Source organism: Athene noctua, chromosome 26, assembly GCF_965140245.1.
Source record: "Athene noctua chromosome 26, bAthNoc1.hap1.1, whole genome shotgun sequence".
NCBI classification, from domain to species: domain Eukaryota; kingdom Metazoa; phylum Chordata; class Aves; order Strigiformes; family Strigidae; genus Athene; species Athene noctua.
Window position 1 is genome coordinate 8,199,727 of NC_134062.1, and position 21,206 is coordinate 8,220,932.

Here is a 21,206-nt window from a genome sequence, read left to right on the forward strand (position 1 = left end):
AGCAGGGTGGCAGGACAGTGTCCTCACGGCTGTAGGTACCATCCTTTACCCTTTGCCCAGCTGACACCCAGCACGCACCACAGGGAGACCATTTACAGGGCTGCCACAGACGGAGCGCTGTGGGAACACAACGGGAGAGCGGCAAGGAGGATTGCAAACATGCACAAGTGACTTGCAGCTGGGGCATTGCAAAACAATAGATCACAGCAATTGTTGTGTAGCTCTGTGCGCCTGACGGGTAGAATGTCTGCGTTTAGATGACACAGGCCTGAGAGAGACTCAGAGGCACCTTATCCAACACCCCTGAGGTTCGTGCCCTGATCGGGGAGAGACCAAAGCACAGTGGAAAACTGCGCCTGCAAAAATCCCCGATAATACGGGTGAAAGCAGCAGGTTGGAGATCTTTTCCTTTCTTCTCCTTTTCCTGGCTAGCAAGGCCTGAGCTCCACAGTGCCGACATCCCCACTGGCGTGCCTCTGCCCGCGTGCTGCTGCGCAGGTCCTCCGGGTCACGAGGTAACGAGAAGAAACTCACGCTTTGCGATTCATCCGTGGTTTTGCGGTGGTTCCTGCGTCCTGCCTGTGCCGGCTCACACAGACATTAAACAGGATCGGACCCAGTACTGACCCCTGGGCGATACCTCTAGTTACTGGCCTCCAACTACACTTGGTGGCCCTGAGCGGCACCCTCTGGGCCCGGCCGTTCAGACCGTTTCAGTCCCCCTTGGTGCTGGCTCATACAGCCCATTTCTGTTCGAGTGACGTCAACTCCCTATCGAGAAGGAAGAGACTGAAAGATGGGCACCTGCGAGCACACAGCTTTCAAAATCCCACAACATACACCTCCCACACCGGGCAATTCCAGCAATTGCCCCCAAGCCCACAGAGAAGAAAACACCCCGTAAATTACACATGCAAGGCCAACAAGTGTTTTTATTTCTGTCTTTGGCTCCCAAAGGAGGGCTGATTCTGCAAGGCAGTCCCACAAGCCGAACAAGGCTTAAAGCTCTTCCTCGAGGGACCTCTGGGCAGGCGGGCCAGCCGGCAGAGCTGCCCGAGTCTCTGGAAGGCCTCTCTGAGCTCTTCCTGGCTAGAGGCAGCACTGGGAGGAGGGACAGGGTGGGCTGCTGGTGCCCTTTGTGCAGCTTGGTCTCTGCTGGGGGCAGTTTTGGTGTTTCCTGGATTTCTCCTCCTCCTCCTCCTCTCCGGCACCGCAGAGGTCAGATGTTGTGCTCCGCTCTCACGCAGGGCCACAATCTGCCCCCGTCACCCCCACACTGCCCCGAGTGGTTGGTTCACCTGCGTCTCCGGGGCGCTGAAACCCTCCCCCTCCTCCTGCTCCTCCTCCTCCTTGCTGAGGGGTCATAGTCTGTGATTTCCACAGAGCGGCTGTGGAGATCACGGCCCCGCTGTGGGGATCTGCTCCGCTCTCTCCCCCTCGGCGGGGTTGATGCGGAGGGCTGATCCTGACGTGGAGGACTTGCTCTGCTCCTGCTCCTCCTCCTCCCAGAATGGTGGTCGTCCCTGCACTCCATGAACCTGCTCCGGAGATCATAGCCACGGCGCCGTGGGGATCTGCTCTGGGCCCTTTCCGTGGCACCGTTCCTCTGGCCGTGGGAAGAAAGGCTGGACCCGTGCTCCTCTTCGCTCTTGTCTTCTGGCACGGCGTGCGGAACACGGTCACATGGCTGACAGCAGCTTTCCTCCTGAAAGGACCAGAACTGTAAGCGACCCCCAGAAGCTGTGGCTGGGGACCGCTAAGGGCCTCCCAAAGGCTCTCCGCGAGGGCTGCAAAGGCAGAAGGGCCACAGGTGGAGAAACGGGATGGGTCCAGGTGGGACGCTCTCACATGGAGCAGCGCTGCAACTCTGAAGAAAGCTGCACTGTGGCAGGGCAGAGAGAGCAATGCCAGGGTTCCCAATTGAAATCCACTGTCCATCTGGTGCCCTGACCCACCTCCCCAGAGTTACCTCAGTCTGACGAGGCAGACCCTGTGGTCCCACAGAACCCGCCTGCATGCTGCCAGCCGCCCACTGGCTCAGGAAGGAACGGAGGTATGCGAATGCCCAGGAGGAAGAAGCCTTTTCTCCAGGTTTCAAATCCAAGCACCTCCTCTGGGGTTCAGTCGTAGTCTTGGAGCTGTTTCTACAACAGAGAACAGACGTAACCACGATTACAAGTTAGGGTCCACAATATCGTGTCTGGACTTCAGTGCGTAAACGTACCTCTGCCGTAACTTCTGCTTTGTGACTGATTCAATTTTAGTTTACAGTTACTGCTACTGATCCCGCAGACATGATTGCTTTATGCTCCCGTCACTTTTAAATACTAATACCGAATAAAAATTTTAGAAAGACCACCCTGTATAGATTCAGTCGTGGTCTTCTCACCAGGTGAGCCTCTGGTGGCACACGACCTCGCCTTTATACCCCCTACAGCCTCCATTTCGTAGAACCATAGAATGACTTGGGCTGGAAGGGTCCTGAAAGACCGTCTAGTTCCAACCCTCCTGCCAGGGGCAGGGACACCTTCCACTAGACCGGGTTGCCCAAAGCCCCGTCCAACGGGGCCTTCAACACTTCCAGGGAGCAGGCAGCCACAAGCTCTCCACACAACCGCTTCCAGTGTCTCACAACCATCACAGTAAAGAATTTCTTCCTTAGATCTGATCTAAATCTACCCTCTTCCGGTTTAAAATTGTTACCCCTCACCCTATCCCTACACCCCCTGACAAAGAATCCCTCCCGTCTTTCCTGTAGGCCCCCTTTAAGCACACTTCTCTACATTAGTCAGCTTCAGATAGCAGGCAAGTAGCAGTTTACACCAGGGCAGCAACCTCAAGCCCAGCAAGGAGAGAGAAGGACCGGTGGGGGGTAGATCGGGTTTGACAGCGCTGGAGGGCGCGGGAAGTAATTGTCTCCCATGGCAGAAACACAGGAAGAGAAACAGAAAGAGGAGGAGAAGAAAAACAGCCAAGCCAGGAGAAGGAGATGTATTCCAAACACATTTGAAGACTTGTTTTTACCTGACATAAAACAGTAAATAGGCTTGCCGACTGAGGACTGTCTCGATGTCACAACCCCCCACAAACGTATCGTCCATCATATACCAGAGCCCATCGCTGGCCTGTAAAAAAGGCATCAATATCTGGAGACAAACCGCCTCTTTTCTCAACGAAAACACAGGCAGAAAACGACAGAGCCAAGAGTCCATCAGAACAAATCCAACCCAGCCCCTAAGGAGACCTTCTCCCCCACAACCCTGGCTGCCAGTAACACTGCCATGAACATTTGTCTTCCCCAGCACACGCTCTTCCCTCGTTTGGAAGGAAGCTGCTCTTTACCTTTGCATAGCAGTGGTAGTGTCCTGTGTGACAGCCGTCACCGCCGTGTACCAGGACAGCATATAAGGAGTAGAGGAGCGGTTCTCCGCCTGTCTCAGACATGTACGGGCGAAGATCCAAGGACTCGGGATACTCCACAACCTACGGAGAGACCAGCAGGGCTCAGACATGATGCTGAAATACTGCAGGAAATAACCTCCCAAGACCCGCGCCCAGAGGTGTACTAACACATCTCTGGGGCTCACAAACACTTGGTGTTCCCTCAAGCAACGTGTCATGCTCTGGGTGGCAGGAGCAGCTCTGTCGGAGCAGAGTACGTGCTTGTCTTCCCACGGGAACCCTCCTCTCCCCGGAAGGAAACAGGAGGAACTCTGCACGAAGCCCTTGGGAAAGAGCGCGCTGCCTCGGCAAATCTCCTGCTCCGCAGAAGGAAGAGAAAGTGGCATTCCAAGTGCCTACACACCTTGCTGATCTTCCTGCCGGTGAAAATGTCAAATCTTTTCAGACACAGCGTGAGAACCTTGGGCGCGCGTTGGACTGTAAACCTCTTGGAGGCGGTCACCATCTCTTTGCACCTGGAAAGCAAGCACAGAGCCGCGTGCTGAGATGCGCCCCGTCCTGCCCCAAGAAGGCCAGACGAGCTTTCCTGGCTCACACATCCTCACGCTATTTTAAGGCTGTGCAGTGCCATAAGGCCATATCAGAAACAAAGCTGCGTCTCATTACGGTGCATTAAACCTGTGTGAAAAGGTGACCTATGAGAGATGACATGCAGCGCCTGCACGCACGATCTAGCACTAGTATGTCGCTAGTAGTCGTCCTACCTGCTACATTTATAGCAGTTTGTGCCGCCCAGCTTCTCGGGTTTCACAAAGTCCTTCAGAGCTGCAGTGACAGATGAGGCTGCCTGGAGGAGTGAGAAAGGAGAGCGCTGAGCTGCGGGAGACACCCTCGCCCAAACACTGACTAGGAGTTCACACAAAACCCCAGCTAGATGACGCTCAAGCAGCGTCCAGGAGGAGGCAGAACGAGGGTATTATGCTCGACGTTCCCCTCATTTCCCAGGGATCCCCAGGGCTACCAAGAGCTACATCTCTGCGCCACCGCTCCGTTGAGCTGCCGGTGGTGTGCAGGGTCATCAGTCACAAAAACAACAGAACCCACCAGCCTAGGAGCCGGACGGGTGCTGAGGGAGGGCAAAGGGAAGAAGGCTGAGACTACATCAAGGGTGCAGGGAGGGAAGTGAGGACTTGTTCAGCTTAAGGCCAGCACCCCCAGGGAGAGCGCTGCCGCAGCCTCCCCAGGAGGACACCGTCCATCCCACGTCCCACCCACCACCAGGCTCTCTGGTGTTCGCAGCATACGCTTCTAAGTCAACTCTGTTGATTCTGGAAAGCTACAAGGGCCTTGGGACGTCTTGAAGCAAAGTTGCAAACCCTCTTACTTCTATATCCAAAGGAATATCCAGGAAGGTCTCGTAGGAATCGGAAACCGCGCTGCAGCTCCAGCACGTGACTGGAAGGCAAATGGAAATGCTCAGCGATAGGCAAAGGCAACTGACTGTGCCCGTTTACGTCCTTCAGAGCGACTACGCCAGTCACACCACCAGCTGATTATCAGAGGCAGACAGAAGGACACAGACAATCCCAAGGAAGAGCAATAGTTGTGGAAAAGTACCTCTGGATCTCAGAAAGCCCCCAAATATTTGATGGACAACGGTATCTGATTGCGAAGCGAAGTCCAGGCTGGAAATCAATGGTAAGGCAGAGAGTTAGCTCCTCCAAGGGTTTTGCTCTGACTGTAAGCTCTGGGCGTAGGGCTTCCTTGATGGGAGTGCATCAAGGTGTCCCAAGGGCTCGGGAACATTGAAAAGGTGATTTGCTTGTACTTACTTGCTCAGACAATCTCTCTGCATGGCATCGACAGTGCAGCGTAAGAATTCATGGGCATCTTCCCGCATGCCAGGCTCAAAGTGTTCTCCTATTCCTATGAAAGAAGAAGTTAGTACTTCTCTCCTACAAGAATGGAAAAAAACCCTGTAAAAGCCCCTGAAATGACTTACGTCTGAGAACACTGATGATAGCGTAAGGCTCGATGGCACTGCCTGAGGAATGCAGGACCTTGTGAACGTGCTCTTCCATACTGCACATGACGCAGAAGCCTTGCCAACGACCTGAAGAGGGAGGGAGGGAGGGAGGGAGGGAGGGAGGGAGGGAAGGAGGGAGGGAAGGTTCTCAGGTTAGCAACACACCCATAGCGAGCGATGGGAAACCTAAGGGAGATCTTGACGTTGTAAGAACAGCCTCCACCCTCTTCTCCCAAGGTGCCAATGTCCCAACAAACCCGGGAGACTCTAGTGTGTCGAGAACGTTCTTCAGAGGCACGCTAAACTGTCAAAACTTTTCTGTGCCATAAGCAAAGAGCGTTTAACTTGCAGGAACGGGGACCAAGACCCAGGGCCAGGTAGAGGTGTGCCTTTCTGAAGGCACGAACAAGCGGCTTCGAGGCTTGAGCGTTCAAAGCACACCCACGGCGGGGGTTGAGAAAGAAGGGCTGCTTTTCTGCTAAATCAGATCCCAGATTCTGGGAATCCCTGGGAAGTGCCCAACAGATTTGCGGGGAGATGTTCCTAAAAGCACTCACATGACTGGCTGTGCTCCCGAGAGAGCAGGTAGTTGGCCAGAGGGGGCGTGTAGGTCAGGCACTGCAGGACGGAGTTGAGGAAGCACGTATTGCCCAGGTTGTGCAGTCCAGCTCCAGCTCCCTGCCGCTGCTGCCATTCCATGCAAATCGTCGCTGGGACAACGGGGATCCTTTGTGGCAGAGCCATTTCCTCGGCAACGACTGCAAGGAAAGGACATTTGAAAAGAGATGACACCATATGCTTGCCTGAAAGCCTACTGAAAAGTCGAGTTCTTTACAGGAGCACTCAGTACAACCAGCTCTACATCCAGCCCAGAAACACCGCCGGAAGCTGCCATTGACATGTACGGGTCAAGACACAGTTTTGGAACATCGCCTGTTCCCCTGCTTACTTTGCCAAAAGTCCAACAAACCCACGCCCTGATTTCTGTGCCTCGGGCTACCTTCCTTTCCCTCTGGAGTCTGGAATTGGATTCCCAGCTCAAGTGTTCCCTCTTCCTGATAGCGAGGTGGCGAAAACAAGCAAGTATCTAGCCCAGAAGGTGACCCCGCTGAGGCCAGATCTTTCTACGAGCAATGACACCTTTCAAAGGCTCGTACTAGCGGCCGAGGCGTGAGGAGACACATTTTCCCGTGTTTCCTTGAAAACACCGGGTCAGTCTGGCTGCAATCAGGAGAGGCCCCAGAATTCGCTCTAGCTTGTCAGCACATCAGCGCTCCGGGGTGGAGCACCAGCCACGTCCGTTGCCAAACCTGCTGGGGAAGCCGTTACTCCCGGGAGTCGTGCCCCATTGCGGCCATCGCTCCTCTCGGGAACAGAGCGGGAAGCTTTGGATGGCAAAGGGTGTCAGGGTGCTCTCCCGAAAGAGAAGATCAGCGCAAATCCCCGATCCCCCCCAAATGATCGCAGGTCATCAAAATGGTTAAAAACCCCAAACGCAACCCACGGAACAGCAGCCGCCACCCAAAGTGTTTCAGTGGTCCTTGTAACTGCTGCCCCGCTGCAGGCTGATGGCCCTGCTGTCCCTGTCACAGGACTCCGGCTGACAGCAATTCCAAAGGCCCTTTTAGCCCCAGCTACCTACACTCACGATCTGTCCTGAAAGTCAAATCACAATTACCTTTGGCAGAGGGTGGAAGCTGAGAGAAATGGGAAGTAAACGGAGAAATGCCTGGAAAAAAGGAGGCACTCGGGTACCAAAGGAAGGAGCCAAGTTCTCCCGAAGGCCAGCTCAGCCCAACTGGCCTTCCCCAGCCCGCTTTCCGGGTACCAGGCCCTGGCTAGGTGACGTCACAATTGCTGGGTGGGTGCTGCACCACTGCCCCTTTGTGACACGGGACGCACTGCAGCCACGCAGCCGCCACAGCCCCGGCACCTCCCGTAGCCAGCAGCTGGCAGCCCCTGGGCTTCCCCACGCACCGGGGGAGTGCCCCTTCACAGCTTGGGCTGCCACATTCGGGTTGCTGAGGGGGTTTTTACCACTCTTTGAGGTACAGGACTGTGCCCGTGAGGCTCGTGGAGCAAAGCACCTGGTCTCTTACAGGTTCATCTCCCACGAGTTTCATCTGCCCCCAAGATAGAGCCACAGGCTGACTCTGAACGAGTGCTACCAAAGGAACACCTCCAGCGCCGGCGCTGGGCCGACCTTGGCTGGCTGCCCGGCCCCCACCCAGCTGCCCGTGAGAGGCTCCGAAAAACGTCTGCGGGCGGCTTTTTAGCTTCGTCACATTTTCTCCAGCCTCCAGGGTTCGTTAGCTTTCTATCAGCCACAGCTTTGCCAGATGCCCACCCAGGGTGGCCGGAGGCACTTTTGTTCCTGCCCCGCTCGGCTTAGGTAGCTTTGGGCTGTCCCCACGCGGGACATCTGCTATCACAACATCGCCATGAAAGTTGTATACAACTCTTAAGACAATACTGCCGAAGAATCGGGAAAAATAAAACCAGCACCCCAAAACACACCAACCCTCCAAAAACCAGAACGGACGGTCCATGTATTGACTCCCTCCCATTTCAAACAGAAGACTAAACAGTGCAAGTGGGAATGGGGACAGAAAACAGGAGGAAAAGGCCAACCTCACTTCTGGAGGGCTACATTTAAATTACCCTGGGTTCCTAAAACCTGATAGCTTGGGTAAACCAAAGTTTCATCCAGGAAGGATCACAGCTGTGCTTGCCAGCGCTAAAACAACGGGCATGAGTCTCTGCGTTTCTGCAGCCTCGAGGGAAAAATACCAACTAGAGACCCTTGAAGCTCCTGAACAGTAACACGAAACCAAAAAGGCCCCACTTTCTTGCTTCAGCTGTAGTAGCAGTAGGACAGCAGCACAGATCTGGAACTGCAGAGTGATGGCTAACATAAGAGCCAGACAACGAAGAAATATTCCGAGTATAAGCTTTTGGGCATCCTTTCCAAAAAAATCTCAAGTCATTTTAACTTTGCCGCTTTATCGTTCCGCAATAATTGGCAAGATTTCCAGTGATTTTTTCTACCACACTAAGATCCAGGTTCTGCTTTGAAAAACATACAGCAATATGTGTCTTTAAAACCAAACCGACCCCCTACCTACACTTTAGACCAAGACCTGAGTTAGCTTTAAGAACAAAGCTAATTGTGTCTCCAACACCAGAAGCACCGGAGGCTGTGGTGCTTTTACAGCGAGCGAGAGAGAGAGGACTCGTACAGAGAGCTGCAAGGCTTCCAGCTCCCTCTGGCTACCCACAGCCCCAGTCAGGTTCAGTCAGAGCACACAAGAAGGGAAGGGTTTTGCTTTGTCTTGCCTTTACTTTAATTAGTTCTAACTAACCCTAAGTCTTCCACCCCACTCCAGGATTTTTCCTTTTTTTATATTTTTTTTGAGGCACCTCTGTTAGCTTATGGTAAGATGCTACTTAGAAATGGAATACAGGCATGCCAGGGAGCACAGCAAGCTAAAAGGATGTTAACCTTCCTTATGAACATGAGATTTGTATGTATGCACATGCTAGTAAGCAAAAAGAGCTCTTTCTGAGTGAGAATAACTCACCTGAATGAGATCAGCTACTCTAAACGTGGTTCATATTAACGCATGACTTCGACTGCTGGGCTCGCTGGGCCTGTTAAGGTAACTCAGGCTCACAATGAAAGGCGTTCATGTCCAAAAAGGAATGCGAACCAACCAGTGACAGAATAACAGCTGTCAGACTTCGACCTCGTGGCTTGAGACCTACATACAAGAAGTTTTCCATTTAAAGTTGACTCTATACTACTCCTCCTGCTCTGAGGACCGAGGTCCCCTGGACAGAGACACAAGCATCCAAAAAGCCTTGGAGGTGAAGCCGTTGATTGCTTTCTCGAGGAAAAAGAACTTGCCAAATCGCTGTGCAGTGCTCCTCGTGGCTTCAGCTCACCACTGCACAGGGGACATGTCTTCTCCCTTCTGGCCACAGGGGCAGTTCTGTGGGCAACTTCCTAGCTAGGGAGGCTGACCACCTCCAGGGCAGACAAGGCCAGGAATAAAATTCTCATCACAGCGTTGCAAATAGACAGGGAGAAGGGCAACAAATTACCTGTCTTAGAAGCAATATATTCCTTTCCAAGTTTCAGATTGTTTGGGTGGATTACTTGTAAGGGGAAGTAAAAAAAAAAACCAAACCCACAAAGAAAACACCCAAGTGTTGGAGAACGGCTTGCAGAGAGCAAGGCCATGGGTCTCTGCAGAAGCCGATTGCAGCCATCTGAGGTCAACAAAGGAAAAAACCCAGGGTACAGTTATGCCAAACAACAGACTGTTATGTTAACAAAGAGAGAAACTGAGGTACACAATGGCCTTGATGGTAAAAACAACCTTGGGAAAGGAGGCAGGCCAGAAGAGGGAAGATGTTGTGACATGTCGGAGATGCCACAGGGGGCTGGGACATTATAATGGCGCCTTTTACATGTATCCAATAGATTTGTGAGGAGTATGCATGATTAGTGTAGAGTGCTTATATAAGGGGTGATTTCTTTCAATAAAGTTGAAGCTTGCTCTATCATTCACATTGAATCGGCTGCTTGCTTCCTCCGCCCGCCGCACCCAAGCTGTCTCATGAGTGGTTTCCTCAATGGAGGCCAAACCTGGCCAGTGCTCCCAGACATGCAATACCGTATCCCCGTACCTGCTGCGAAGATATCCTTAGTAATAATCTTGCTTGCTACATTTACAGCCATTGTCTCCATGCAGGGGCTCAGGTTTGACAAAGTCTTCCAGAGCTCCAGTGACAGAAGAGGCTGCCTGGAGGAGAAAGAAAGGAGAGCCCTGAGCTCCTGGGAACTCACAGTCCCAGGAATAGCTACCCGTGTGGTACCAGCGTTATCCCGACAGACAGCTACCCCTGGGCGGTACCAGAGTAGCCTGCAGGACGCGTGGCCACAACTAGCAAAAGCAATCCAAGCCACCCGTACAGCAGTCAGACGCGTCCTGAGGTACCCAAAGCAGGGTGGCAGGACAGTGTCCTCACGGCTGTAGGTACCATCCTTTACCCTTTGCCCAGCTGACACCCAGCACGCACCACAGGGAGACCATTTACAGGGCTGCCACAGACGGAGCGCTGTGGGAACACAACGGGAGAGCGGCGAGGAGGATTGCAAACACGCACAAGTGACTTGCAGCTGGGGCATTGCAAAACAATAGATCACAGCAATTGTTGTGTAGCTCTGTGCGCCTGACGGGTAGAATGTCTGCGTTTAGATGACACAGGCCTGAGAGAGACTCAGAGGCACCTTATCCAACACCCCTGAGGTTCGTGCCCTGATCGGGGAGAGACCAAAGCACAGTGGAAAACTGCGCCTGCAAAAATCCCCGATAATACGGGTGAAAGCAGCAGGTTGGAGATCTTTTCCTTTCTTCTCCTTTTCCTGGCTAGCAAGGCCTGAGCTCCACAGTGCCGACATCCCCACTGGCGTGCCTCTGCCCGCGTGCTGCTGCGCAGGTCCCCCGGGTCACGAGGTAACGAGAAGAAACTCACGCTTTGCGATTCATCCGTGGTTTTGCGGTGGTTCCTGCGTCCTGCCTGTGCCGGCTCACACAGACATTAAACAGGATCGGACCCAGTACTGACCCCTGGGCGATACCTCTAGTTACTGGCCTCCAACTACACTTGGTGGCCCTGAGCGGCACCCTCTGGGCCCGGCCGTTCAGACCGTTTCAGTCCCCCTTGGTGCTGGCTCATACAGCCCATTTCTGTTCGAGTGACGTCAACTCCCTATCGAGAAGGAAGAGACTGAAAGATGGGCACCTGCGAGCACACAGCTTTCAAAATCCCACAACATACACCTCCCACACTGGGCAATTCCAGCAATTGCCCCCAAGCCCACAGAGAAGAAAACACCCCGTAAATTACACATGCAAGGCCAACAAGTGTTTTTATTTCTGTCTTTGGCTCCCAAAGGAGGGCTGATTCTGCAAGGCAGTCCCACAAGCCGAACAAGGCTTAAAGCTCTTCCTCGAGGGACCTCTGGGCAGGCGGGCCAGCCGGCAGAGCTGCCCGAGTCTCTGGAAGGCCTCTCTGAGCTCTTCCTGGCTAGAGGCAGCACTGGGAGGAGGGACAGGGTGGGCTGCTGGTGCCCTTTGTGCAGCTTGGTCTCTGCTGGGGGCAGTTTTGGTGTTTCCTGGATTTCTCCTCCTCCTCCTCCTCTCCGGCACCGCAGAGGTCAGATGTTGTGCTCCGCCCTCACGCAGGGCCACAATCTGCCCCCGTCACCCCCACACTGCCCCGAGTGGTTGGTTCACCTGCGTCTCCGGGGCGCTGAAACCCTCCCCCTCCTCCTGCTCCTCCTCCTCCTTGCTGAGGGGTCATAGTCTGTGATTTCCACAGAGCGGCTGTGGAGATCACGGCCCCGCTGTGGGGATCTGCTCCGCTCTCTCCCCCTCGGCGGGGTTGATGCGGAGGCCTGATCCTGACGTGGAGGACTTGCTCTGCTCCTGCTCCTCCTCCTCCCAGAATGGTGGTCGTCCCTGCACTCCATGAACCTGCTCCGGAGATCATAGCCACGGCGCCGTGGGGATCTGCTCTGGGCCCTTTCCGTGGCACCGTTCCTCTGGCCGTGGGAAGAAAGGCTGGACCCGTGCTCCTCTTCGCTCTTGTCTTCTGGCACGGCGTGCGGAACACGGTCACATGGCTGACAGCAGCTTTCCTCCTGAAAGGACCAGAACTGTAAGCGACCCCCAGAAGCTGTGGCTGGGGACCGCTAAGGGCCTCCCAAAGGCTCTCCGTGAGGGCTGCAAAGGCAGAAGGGCCACAGGTGGAGAAACGGGATGGGTCCAGGTGGGACGCTCTCACATGGAGCAGCGCTGCAACTCTGAAGAAAGCTGCACTGTGGCAGGGCAGAGAGAGCAATGCCAGGGTTCCCAATTGAAATCCACTGTCCATCTGGTGCCCTGACCCACCTCCCCAGAGTTACCTCAGTCTGACGAGGCAGACCCTGTGGTCCCACAGAACCCGCCTGCATGCTGCCAGCCGCCCACTGGCTCAGGAAGGAACGGAGGTATGCGAATGCCCAGGAGGAAGAAGCCTTTTCTCCAGGTTTCAAATCCAAGCACCTCCTCTGGGGTTCAGTCGTAGTCTTGGAGCTGTTTCTACAACAGAGAACAGACGTAACCACGATTACAAGTTAGGGTCCACAATATCGTGTCTGGACTTCAGTGCGTAAACGTACCTCTGCCGTAACTTCTGCTTTGTGACTGATTCAATTTTAGTTTACAGTTACTGCTACTGATCCCGCAGACATGATTGCTTTATGCTCCCGTCACTTTTAAATACTAATACCGAATAAAAATTTTAGAAAGACCACCCTGTATAGATTCAGTCGTGGTCTTCTCACCAGGTGAGCCTCTGGTGGCACACGACCTCGCCTTTATACCCCCTACAGCCTCCATTTCGTAGAACCATAGAATGACTTGGGCTGGAAGGGTCCTGAAAGACCGTCTAGTTCCAACCCTCCTCCCAGGGGCAGGGACACCTTCCACTAGACCAGGTTGCCCAAAGCCCCGTCCAACGGGGCCTTCAACACTTCCAGGGAGCAGGCAGCCACAAGCTCTCCAGACAACCGCTTCCAGTGTCTCACAACCATCACAGTAAAGAATTTCTTCCTTAGATCTGATCTAAATCTACCCTCTTCCGGTTCAAAATTGTTACCCCTCACCCTATCCCTACACCCCCTGACAAAGAGTCCCTCCCGTCTTTCCTGTAGGCCCCCTTTAAGCACACTTCTCTACATTAGCCAGCTTCAGATAGCAGGCAAGTAGCAGTTTACACCAGGGCAGCAACCTCAAGCCCAGCAAGGAGAGAGAAGGACCGGTGGGGGGTAGATCGGGTTTGACAGCGCTGGAGGGCGCGGGAAGTAATTGTCTCCCATGGCAGAAACACAGGAAGAGAAACAGAAAGAGGAGGAGAAGAAAAACAGCCAAGCCAGGAGAAGGAGATGTATTCCAAACACATTTGAAGACTTGTTTTTACCTGACATAAAACAGTAAATAGGCTTGCCGACTGAGGACTGTCTCGATGTCACAACCCCCCACAAACGTATCGTCCATCATATACCAGAGCCCATCGCTGGCCTGTAAAAAAGGCATCAATATCTGGAGACAAACCGCCTCTTTTCTCAACGAAAACACAGGCAGAAAACGACAGAGCCAAGAGTCCATCAGAACAAATCCAACCCAGCCCCTAAGGAGACCTTCTCCCCCACAACCCTGGCTGCCAGTAACACTGCCATGAACATTTGTCTTCCCCAGCACACGCTCTTCCCTCGTTTGGAAGGAAGCTGCTCTTTACCTTTGCATAGCAGTGGTAGTGTCCTGTGTGACAGCCGTCACCGCCGTGTACCAGGACAGCATATAAGGAGTAGAGGAGCGGTTCTCCGCCTGTCTCAGACATGTACGGGCGAAGATCCAAGGACTCGGGATACTCCACAACCTACGGAGAGACCAGCAGGGCTCAGACATGATGCTGAAATACTGCAGGAAATAACCTTCCAAGACCAGCGCCCAGAGGTGTACTAACACATCTCTGGGGCTCACAAACACTTGGTGTTCCCTCAAGCAACGTGTCATGCTCTGGGTGGCAGGAGCAGCTCTGTCGGAGCAGAGTACGTGCTTGTCTTCCCACGGGAACCCTCCTCTCCCCGGAAGGAAACAGGAGGAACTCCGCACGAAGGCCTTGGGAAAGAGCGCGCTGCCTCGGCAAATCTCCTGCTCCGCAGAAGGAAGAGAAAGTGGCATTCCAAGTGCCTACACACCTTGCTGATCTTCCTGCCGGTGAAAATGTCAAATCTTTTCAGACACAGCGTGAGAACCTTGGGCGCGCGTTGGACTGTAAACCTCTTGGAGGCGGTCACCATCTCTTTGCACCTGGAAAGCAAGCACAGAGCCGCGTGCTGAGATGCGCCCCGTCCTGCCCCAAGAAGGCCAGACGAGCTTTCCTGGCTCACACATCCTCACGCTATTTTAAGGCTGTGCAGTGCCATAAGGCCATATCAGAAAAAAAGCTGCGTCTCATTACGGTGCATTAAACCCGTGTGAAAAGGTGACCTATGAGAGATGACATGCAGCGCCTGCACGCACAATCTAGCACTAGTATGTCGCTAGTAGTCGTCCTACCTGCTACATTTATAGCAGTTTGTGCCGCCCAGCTTCTCGGGTTTCACAAAGTCCTTCAGAGCTGCGCTGACAGATGAGGCTGCCTGGAGGAGTGAGAAAGGAGAGCGCTGAGCTGCGGGAGACACCCTCGCCCAAACACTGACTAGGAGTTCACACAAAACCCCAGCTAGATGATGCTCAAGCAGCGTCCAGGAGGAGGCAGAACGAGGGTATTATGCTCGACGTTCCCCTCATTTCCCAGGGATCCCCAGGGCTACCAAGAGCTACATCTCTGCGCCACCGCTCCGTTGAGCTGCCGGTGGTGTGCAGGGTCATCAGTCACAAAAACAACAGAACCCACCAGCCTAGGAGCCGGACGGGTGCTGAGGGAGGGCAAAGGGAAGAAGGCCGAGACTACATCAAGGGTGCAGGGAGGGAAGTGAGGACTTGTTCAGCTTAAGGCCAGCACCTCCAGGGAGAGCGCTGCCGCAGCCTCCCCAGGAGGACACCGTCCATCCCACGTCCCACCCACCACCAGGCTCTCTGGTGTTTGCAGCATACGCTTCTAAGTCAACTCTGTTGATTCTGGAAAGCTACAAGGGCCTTGGGACGTCTTGAAGCAAAGTTGCAAACCCTCTTACTTCTATATCCAAAGGAATATCCAGGAAGGTCTCGTAGGAATCGGAAACCGCGCTGCAGCTCCAGCACGTGACTGGAAGGCAAATGGAAATGCTCAGCGATAGGCAAAGGCAACTGACTGTGCCCGTTTACGTCCTTCAGAGCGACTACGCCAGTCACACCACCAGCTGATTATCAGAGGCAGACAGAAGGACACAGACAATCCCAAGGAAGAGCAATAGTTGTGGAAAAGTACCTCTGGATCTCAGAAAGCCCCCAAATATTTGATGGACAACGGTATCTGATTGCGAAGCGAAGTCCAGGCTGGAAATCAATGGTAAGGCAGAGAGTTAGCTCCTCCAAGGGTTTTGCTCTGACTGTAAGCTCTGGGCGTAGGGCTTCCTTGATGGGAGTGCATCAAGGTGTCCCAAGGGCTCGGGAACATTGAAAAGGTGATTTGCTTGTACTTACTTGCTCAGACAATCTCTCTGCATGGCATCGACAGTGCAGCGTAAGAATTCATGGGCATCTTCCCGCATGCCAGGCTCAAAGTGTTCTCCTATTCCTATGAAAGAAGAAGTTAGTACTTCTCTCCTACAAGAATGGAAAAAAACCCTGTAAAAGCCCCTGAAATGACTTACGTCTGAGAACACTGATGATAGCGTAAGGCTCGATGGCACTGCCTGAGGAATGCAGGACCTTGTGAACGTGCTCTTCCATACTGCACATGACGCAGAAGCCTTGCCAACGACCTGAAGAGGGAGGGAGGGAGGGAAGGAGGGAGGGAGGGAGGGAAGGAGGGAGGGAAGGTTCTCAGGTTAGCAACAAACCCATAGCGAGCGATGGGAAACCTAAGGGAGATCTTGACGTTGTAAGAACAGCCTCCACCCTCTTCTCCCAAGGTGCCAATGTCCCAACAAACCCGGGAGACTCTAGTGTGTCGAGAACGTTCTTCAGAGGCACGCTAAACTGTCAAAACTTTTCTGTGCCATAAGCAAAGAGCGTTTAACTTGCAGGAACGGGGACCAAGACCCAGGGCCAGGTAGAGGTGTGCCTTTCTGAAGGCACGAACAAGCGGCTTCGAGGCTTGAGCGTTCAAAGCACACCCACGGCGGGGGTTGAGAAAGAAGGGCTGCTTTTCTGCTAAATCAGATCCCAGATTCTGGGAATCCCTGGGAAGTGCCCAACAGATTTGCGGGGAGATGTTCCTAAAAGCACTCACATGACTGGCTGTGCTCCCGAGAGAGCAGGTAGTTGGCCAGAGGGGGCGTGTAGGTCAGGCACTGCAGGACGGAGTTGAGGAAGCACGTATTGCCCAGGTTGTGCAGTCCCGCTCCAGCTCCCTGCCGCTGCTGCCATTCCATGCAAATCGTCGCTGGGACAATGGGGATCCTTTGTGGCAGAGCCATTTCCTCGGCAACGACTGCAAGGAAAGGACATTTGAAAAGACACCATATGCTTGCCTGAAAGCCTACTGAAAAGTCGAGTTCTTTACAGGAGCACTCAGTACAACCAGCTCTACATCCAGCCCAGAAACACCGCCGGAAGCTGCCATTGACATGTACGGGTCAAGACACAGTTTTGGAACATCGCCTGTTCCCCTGCTTACTTTGCCGAAAGTCCAACAAACCCACGCCCTGATTTCTGTGCCTCGGGCTACCTTCCTTTCCCTCTGGAGTCTGGAATTGGATTCCCAGCTCAAGTGTTCCCTCTTCCTGATAGCGAGGTGGCGAAAACAAGCAAGTATCTAGCCCAGAAGGTGACCCCGCTGAGGCCAGATCTTTCTACGAGCAATGACACCTTTCAAAGGCTCGTACTAGCGGCCGAGGCGTGAGGAGACACATTTTCCCGTGTTTCCTTGAAAACACCGGGTCAGTCTGGCTGCGATCAGGAGAGGCCCCAGAATTCGCTCTAGCTTGTCAGCACATCAGCGCTCCGGGGTGGAGCACCAGCCACGTCCGTTGCCAAACCTGCTGGGGAAGCCGTTACTCCCGGGAGTCGTGCCCCATTGCGGCCATCGCTCCTCTCGGGAACAGAGCGGGAAGCTTTGGATGGCAAAGGGTGTCAGGGTGCTCTCCCGAAAGAGAAGATCAGCGCAAATCCCCGATCCCCCCCAAATGATCGCAGGTCATCAAAATGGTTAAAAAACCCCAAACGCAACCCACGGAACAGCAGCCGCCACCCAAAGTGTTTCAGTGGTCCTTGTAACTGCTGCCCAGCTGCAGGCTGATGGCCCTGCTGTCCCTGTCACAGGACTCCGGCTGACAGCAATTCCAAAGGCCCTTTTAGCCCCAGCTACCTACACTCACGATCTGTCCTGAAAGTCAAATCACAATTACCTTTGGCAGAGGGTGAAAGCTGAGAGAAATGGGAAGTAAACGGAGAAATGCCTGGAAAAAAGGAGGCACTCGGGTACCAAAGGAAGGAGCCAAGTTCTCCCGAAGGCCAGCTCAGCCCAACTGGCCTTCCCCAGCCCGCTTTCCGGGTACCAGGCCCTGGCTAGGTGACGTCACAATTGCTGGGTGGGTGCTGCACCACTGCCCCTTTGTGACACGGGACGCACTGCAGCCACGCAGCCGCCACAGCCCCGGCACCTCCCGTAGCCAGCAGCTGGCAGCCCCTGGGCTTCCCCACGCACCGGGGGAGTGCCCCTTCACAGCTTGGGCTGCCACATTCGGGTTGCTGAGGGGGTTTTTACCACTCTTTGAGGTACAGGACTGTGCCCGTGAGACTCGTGGAGCAAAGCACCTGGTCTCTTACAGGTTCATCTCCCACGAGTTTCATCTGCCCCCAAGATAGAGCCACAGGCTGACTCTGAACGAGCGCTACCAAAGGAACACCTCCAGCGCCGGCGCTGGGCCGACCTTGGCTGGCTGCCCGGCCCCCACCCAGCTGCCCGTGAGAGGGCAGCTCCGAAAAACTTTGGGCTGTCCCCACGCGGGACATCTGCTATTACCCCCTGTTTCTGCTCACCGAGCAGTTCGCATTTCTCCTGCCCTAATGAGGCAGCTGGTTGTTATTCCTGCCCCACTTGAGCTGTCTTGTTTTCCCCTGCCTGCCCTGTGTCATCTAATTTGCCCCAGTCTTGCTCAGGGTAGTTTCTTATAGTCTTGTTCAACTCAGGGCAGTTATTTTTGCTCCTACTCCACTCAGGGCAGGGCGCTTTCTCTTTTTATTCTGTGCTTGGATCATCCAGTTTGGCCACAGCCTTGCTTGGGTGGCTTTTTCTCATCATGTCCCTGTTGTGTTGGCTTTATTTTCTTTCTCCTGTTTGGGAAATCTCATTTTGTCCCTTCTCCACACAGGGTACCTGGGTTTACTTCTGCCCTGCTCAGGTTGCTCTTTATGCCCGTGCCCAAATCGAGGTGTCTAGCTTTTCTCCTGCCCCGACTGAGGCATTTTGTTTTGTCCTTGTCCTGACAGTGCATCTTGTTTTGCCCCTGATTCTGCCGTGCTCAGAGTGGCCATATTTGCCCCTGCCCCATCAGGATCAGTGGGGCTCCAGTGCCATTTCCCTGGGACCAGACACTGTCTGAGTGCTGTATTTAACTGTCACACCATAAACTCATCTTTCAGGACAAAGTCATCTTTACTTCCAAGCCTCCTCTAGCACCGCTCCTCCAGCTGCCATCTGACATTCTTAGGTGCAAAGTACCCTCCCTTCTGAGCTCAGTACAGGGTCAGGGCCCAGAAGCTGGCAGTGCCTGATGCCACCCACAAAGCAGATGATCCTGGCAGCTGGATGTCAAGCAGCATGTGCCATGGCTGCCCACTCCTCACACTCACACTTTAGCTACAGCTCTTATGCTTGGGCAACAATGCCTTTGTTAACGTCCACAAAACACCATGGCAGGTGGGCTTGGTTGAGTGTACGTGGCTGAAGAATTCCTATGCCCCAAGAAACGGAAGGCATCTCATCCATAAGATCCTCTGGACAGAGTTATTTCTTATTTGACTTTTTAGTATTAATCCTCTGAAAATGCCATAATCACAGAATTATAGAATCACAGAATCATCTAGGTTGACGATTGTCAAGACCTTGAAGCTCCTCCAGTCCAACCATTTACCTAACATTGACAGTTCCCAACTCCACCAGATCCCTCAGCACTGGGTCAGCCCGACTCTTCAACACCTCCAGGGATCCCGGGGACTCCCCCCCTGCCCTGGGCAGCCCATTCCAACGCCCAACAGCCCCTTCTGCACAGAAATCCTTCCTCAGAGCCAGCCTGACCCTGCCCTGGGCAGCTTGAGGCCATTCCCTCGGGGCCTGGCGCTGGGGCCTTGGCTCCAGAGACTCATCCCCCCTCTCTGCCCCGTCCTGGCAGGGAGTTGCAGAGGGCCAGGAGGTCTCCCCTCAGCCTCCTCTTCTCCAGACTGAACCCCCCCAGTTCCCCCAGCCGCTCCCCAGCAGACCTGTGCTCCAGACCCTGCCCCAGCTCCGTTGCCCTTCTCTGGACACGCTCAAGCAATTCAACATCCTCCCTGCAGTGAAGGGCCCAAAGCTGAACACAGCAACCCAGGTGTGGCCTCACCAGTGCTGAGTACAGGGGTAAGATCCCTTCCCTGTCCCTGCTGGCCACACTATTTCCAAAACAAGCCAGGATGCCATTGGCCTTCTTGGCCACCCGGGCACACTGCTGGCTCCTGTTCAGCCGGCTGTCACTCACTCCCCATGTCCCTCTCTGACTGGCAGCTCTCCAGCCACTCCTCCCCAGGCCTGTAGCCCTGCTGGGGGTTGTTGTGGCCCAAGGGCAGGACCTGGCATTTGCCCTCAGTGAAACTCCCCCAGTTGGGCTCAGCCCATGGCTCCAGCCTGGCCAGGTCTCTCTGCAGAGCCTCCCTGCCCTCGAGCAGATCAACACTCCCACCCAACCTGGTGTCATCTGCAAATCCACTGAGGGTGCACTCGATCCCCTCATCCAGATCATCAATAAAGACGTTAAACAGGAGTGGCCCCAAAACCGAGCCTTGGGGGACACCCACAACCGGCCACCAACCAGACCCAACTCCACTCACCCAACTCACCACAACGCCTGGCCATCCAGCCTGTCCCTTACCCAGCAAAGCGTGTGCCCATCTAATCCACGAGCAGCCAGTTTCACCAGGAGACTGCTGTGGGAAACTGTGTCAAAGGCCCTACCAAAGTCAAGGCAAACAACATCCACAGCCTCTCCCTCATCCAACAATCAGGTCGCCCTGTTGTAAATATGCCCAATCATATTCATATATATGAATATATTCATTTATTTCACTGCTGTAATTAGTAAAGGCACCAAGGAGCCTGACCCGAACCAGCCGCCAGGGCTTCCAGGCTCTAGGAAGCTCTGGCAGACCAGTGCAGACTATGTCTGCCCTCATTAGACATTATTGACAGTGGAAATGCCAACTGGCAAAGCTATCTTCAGACCTAATCCATTGCCAACCCCTGTGGTATCAAACAATGCTTTAACTGAGATAACAAAAAAAAATAAGTGCTCTAACTGCTGTCTTGTTTACTCCAAAAGCCGCTGCAGTGATCCAAATCTTGATGCTTTGGGATTGTCTTTCTTCAAGAAGAAAAAATAGTCTGCATGGATTTCAAACACACGTTTTGTCACCTGAGAAGGATCTTCTTGGCCAAGGAAGTTTTGTGACCTCGGTAGCTCTCTGCAAGTTCAGAGCACAGAAGGAGACCCAACTAGTCTGTGATGTTCCTGCCAGGCACCATAAACTGTTCACTGGCACCACTGGAACCCCACGAGTTTGCTAAACACAGGAGTGACTGTGCAGTCGAGGAGAGGATCTGCCTTCCTGGCTGTCACTGCCTGCTCCTTTGCAGCATCCCAACATTTTGGTCCAGCCTCTCGGTACCACCTCCAATGCCACGGAGACCAAACCCAGAGAAGTGATCCACAGCAGGGCAGCAGGAGAGGTCTGCTCTTCAGCCCTCTTTCAACAAACCTCTGCCTCTTTGGGCTGGTTTTCAGCTGCCACTCTTGATCTCACAGGAGGTGGATCATCAGTGCGAG

General features: G+C 54.0%; 1 protein-coding gene across 1 annotated transcript; it reads right to left on the minus strand.

Moving 5' to 3' along the window:
* Positions 1-1,397: 1,397 nt before the first annotated feature.
* LOC141970583 (ubiquitin carboxyl-terminal hydrolase 17-like protein 6) lies at positions 1,398-10,983 on the minus strand. Its single transcript, XM_074927199.1, has 13 exons — positions 10,970-10,983; positions 10,121-10,236; positions 5,986-6,186; positions 5,405-5,515; positions 5,235-5,328; positions 5,020-5,087; positions 4,787-4,857; positions 4,167-4,249; positions 3,806-3,917; positions 3,343-3,483; positions 3,025-3,125; positions 1,970-2,144; positions 1,398-1,538 (listed from the first exon to the last, which is right to left on the minus strand). The coding sequence occupies exons 1-13, from the start codon at positions 10,981-10,983 to the stop codon at positions 1,398-1,400; spliced, it is 1,428 nt and encodes a 475-aa protein (XP_074783300.1).
* Positions 10,984-21,206: the final 10,223 nt, after the last annotated feature.

Bases quoted from the DNA above. Each gene is read 5' to 3' on its own strand.
- LOC141970583 (XM_074927199.1), bottom strand. The intron at 4,250-4,786 runs GTAAGAGGGTTT...TCACTCCTCCAG, and splicing joins ATATTCCTTTGGATATAGAA to GCAGCCTCATCTGTCACTGC. The intron at 3,918-4,166 runs GTAGGACGACTA...CTTGCTTTCCAG, and splicing joins AACTGCTATAAATGTAGCAG to GTGCAAAGAGATGGTGACCG.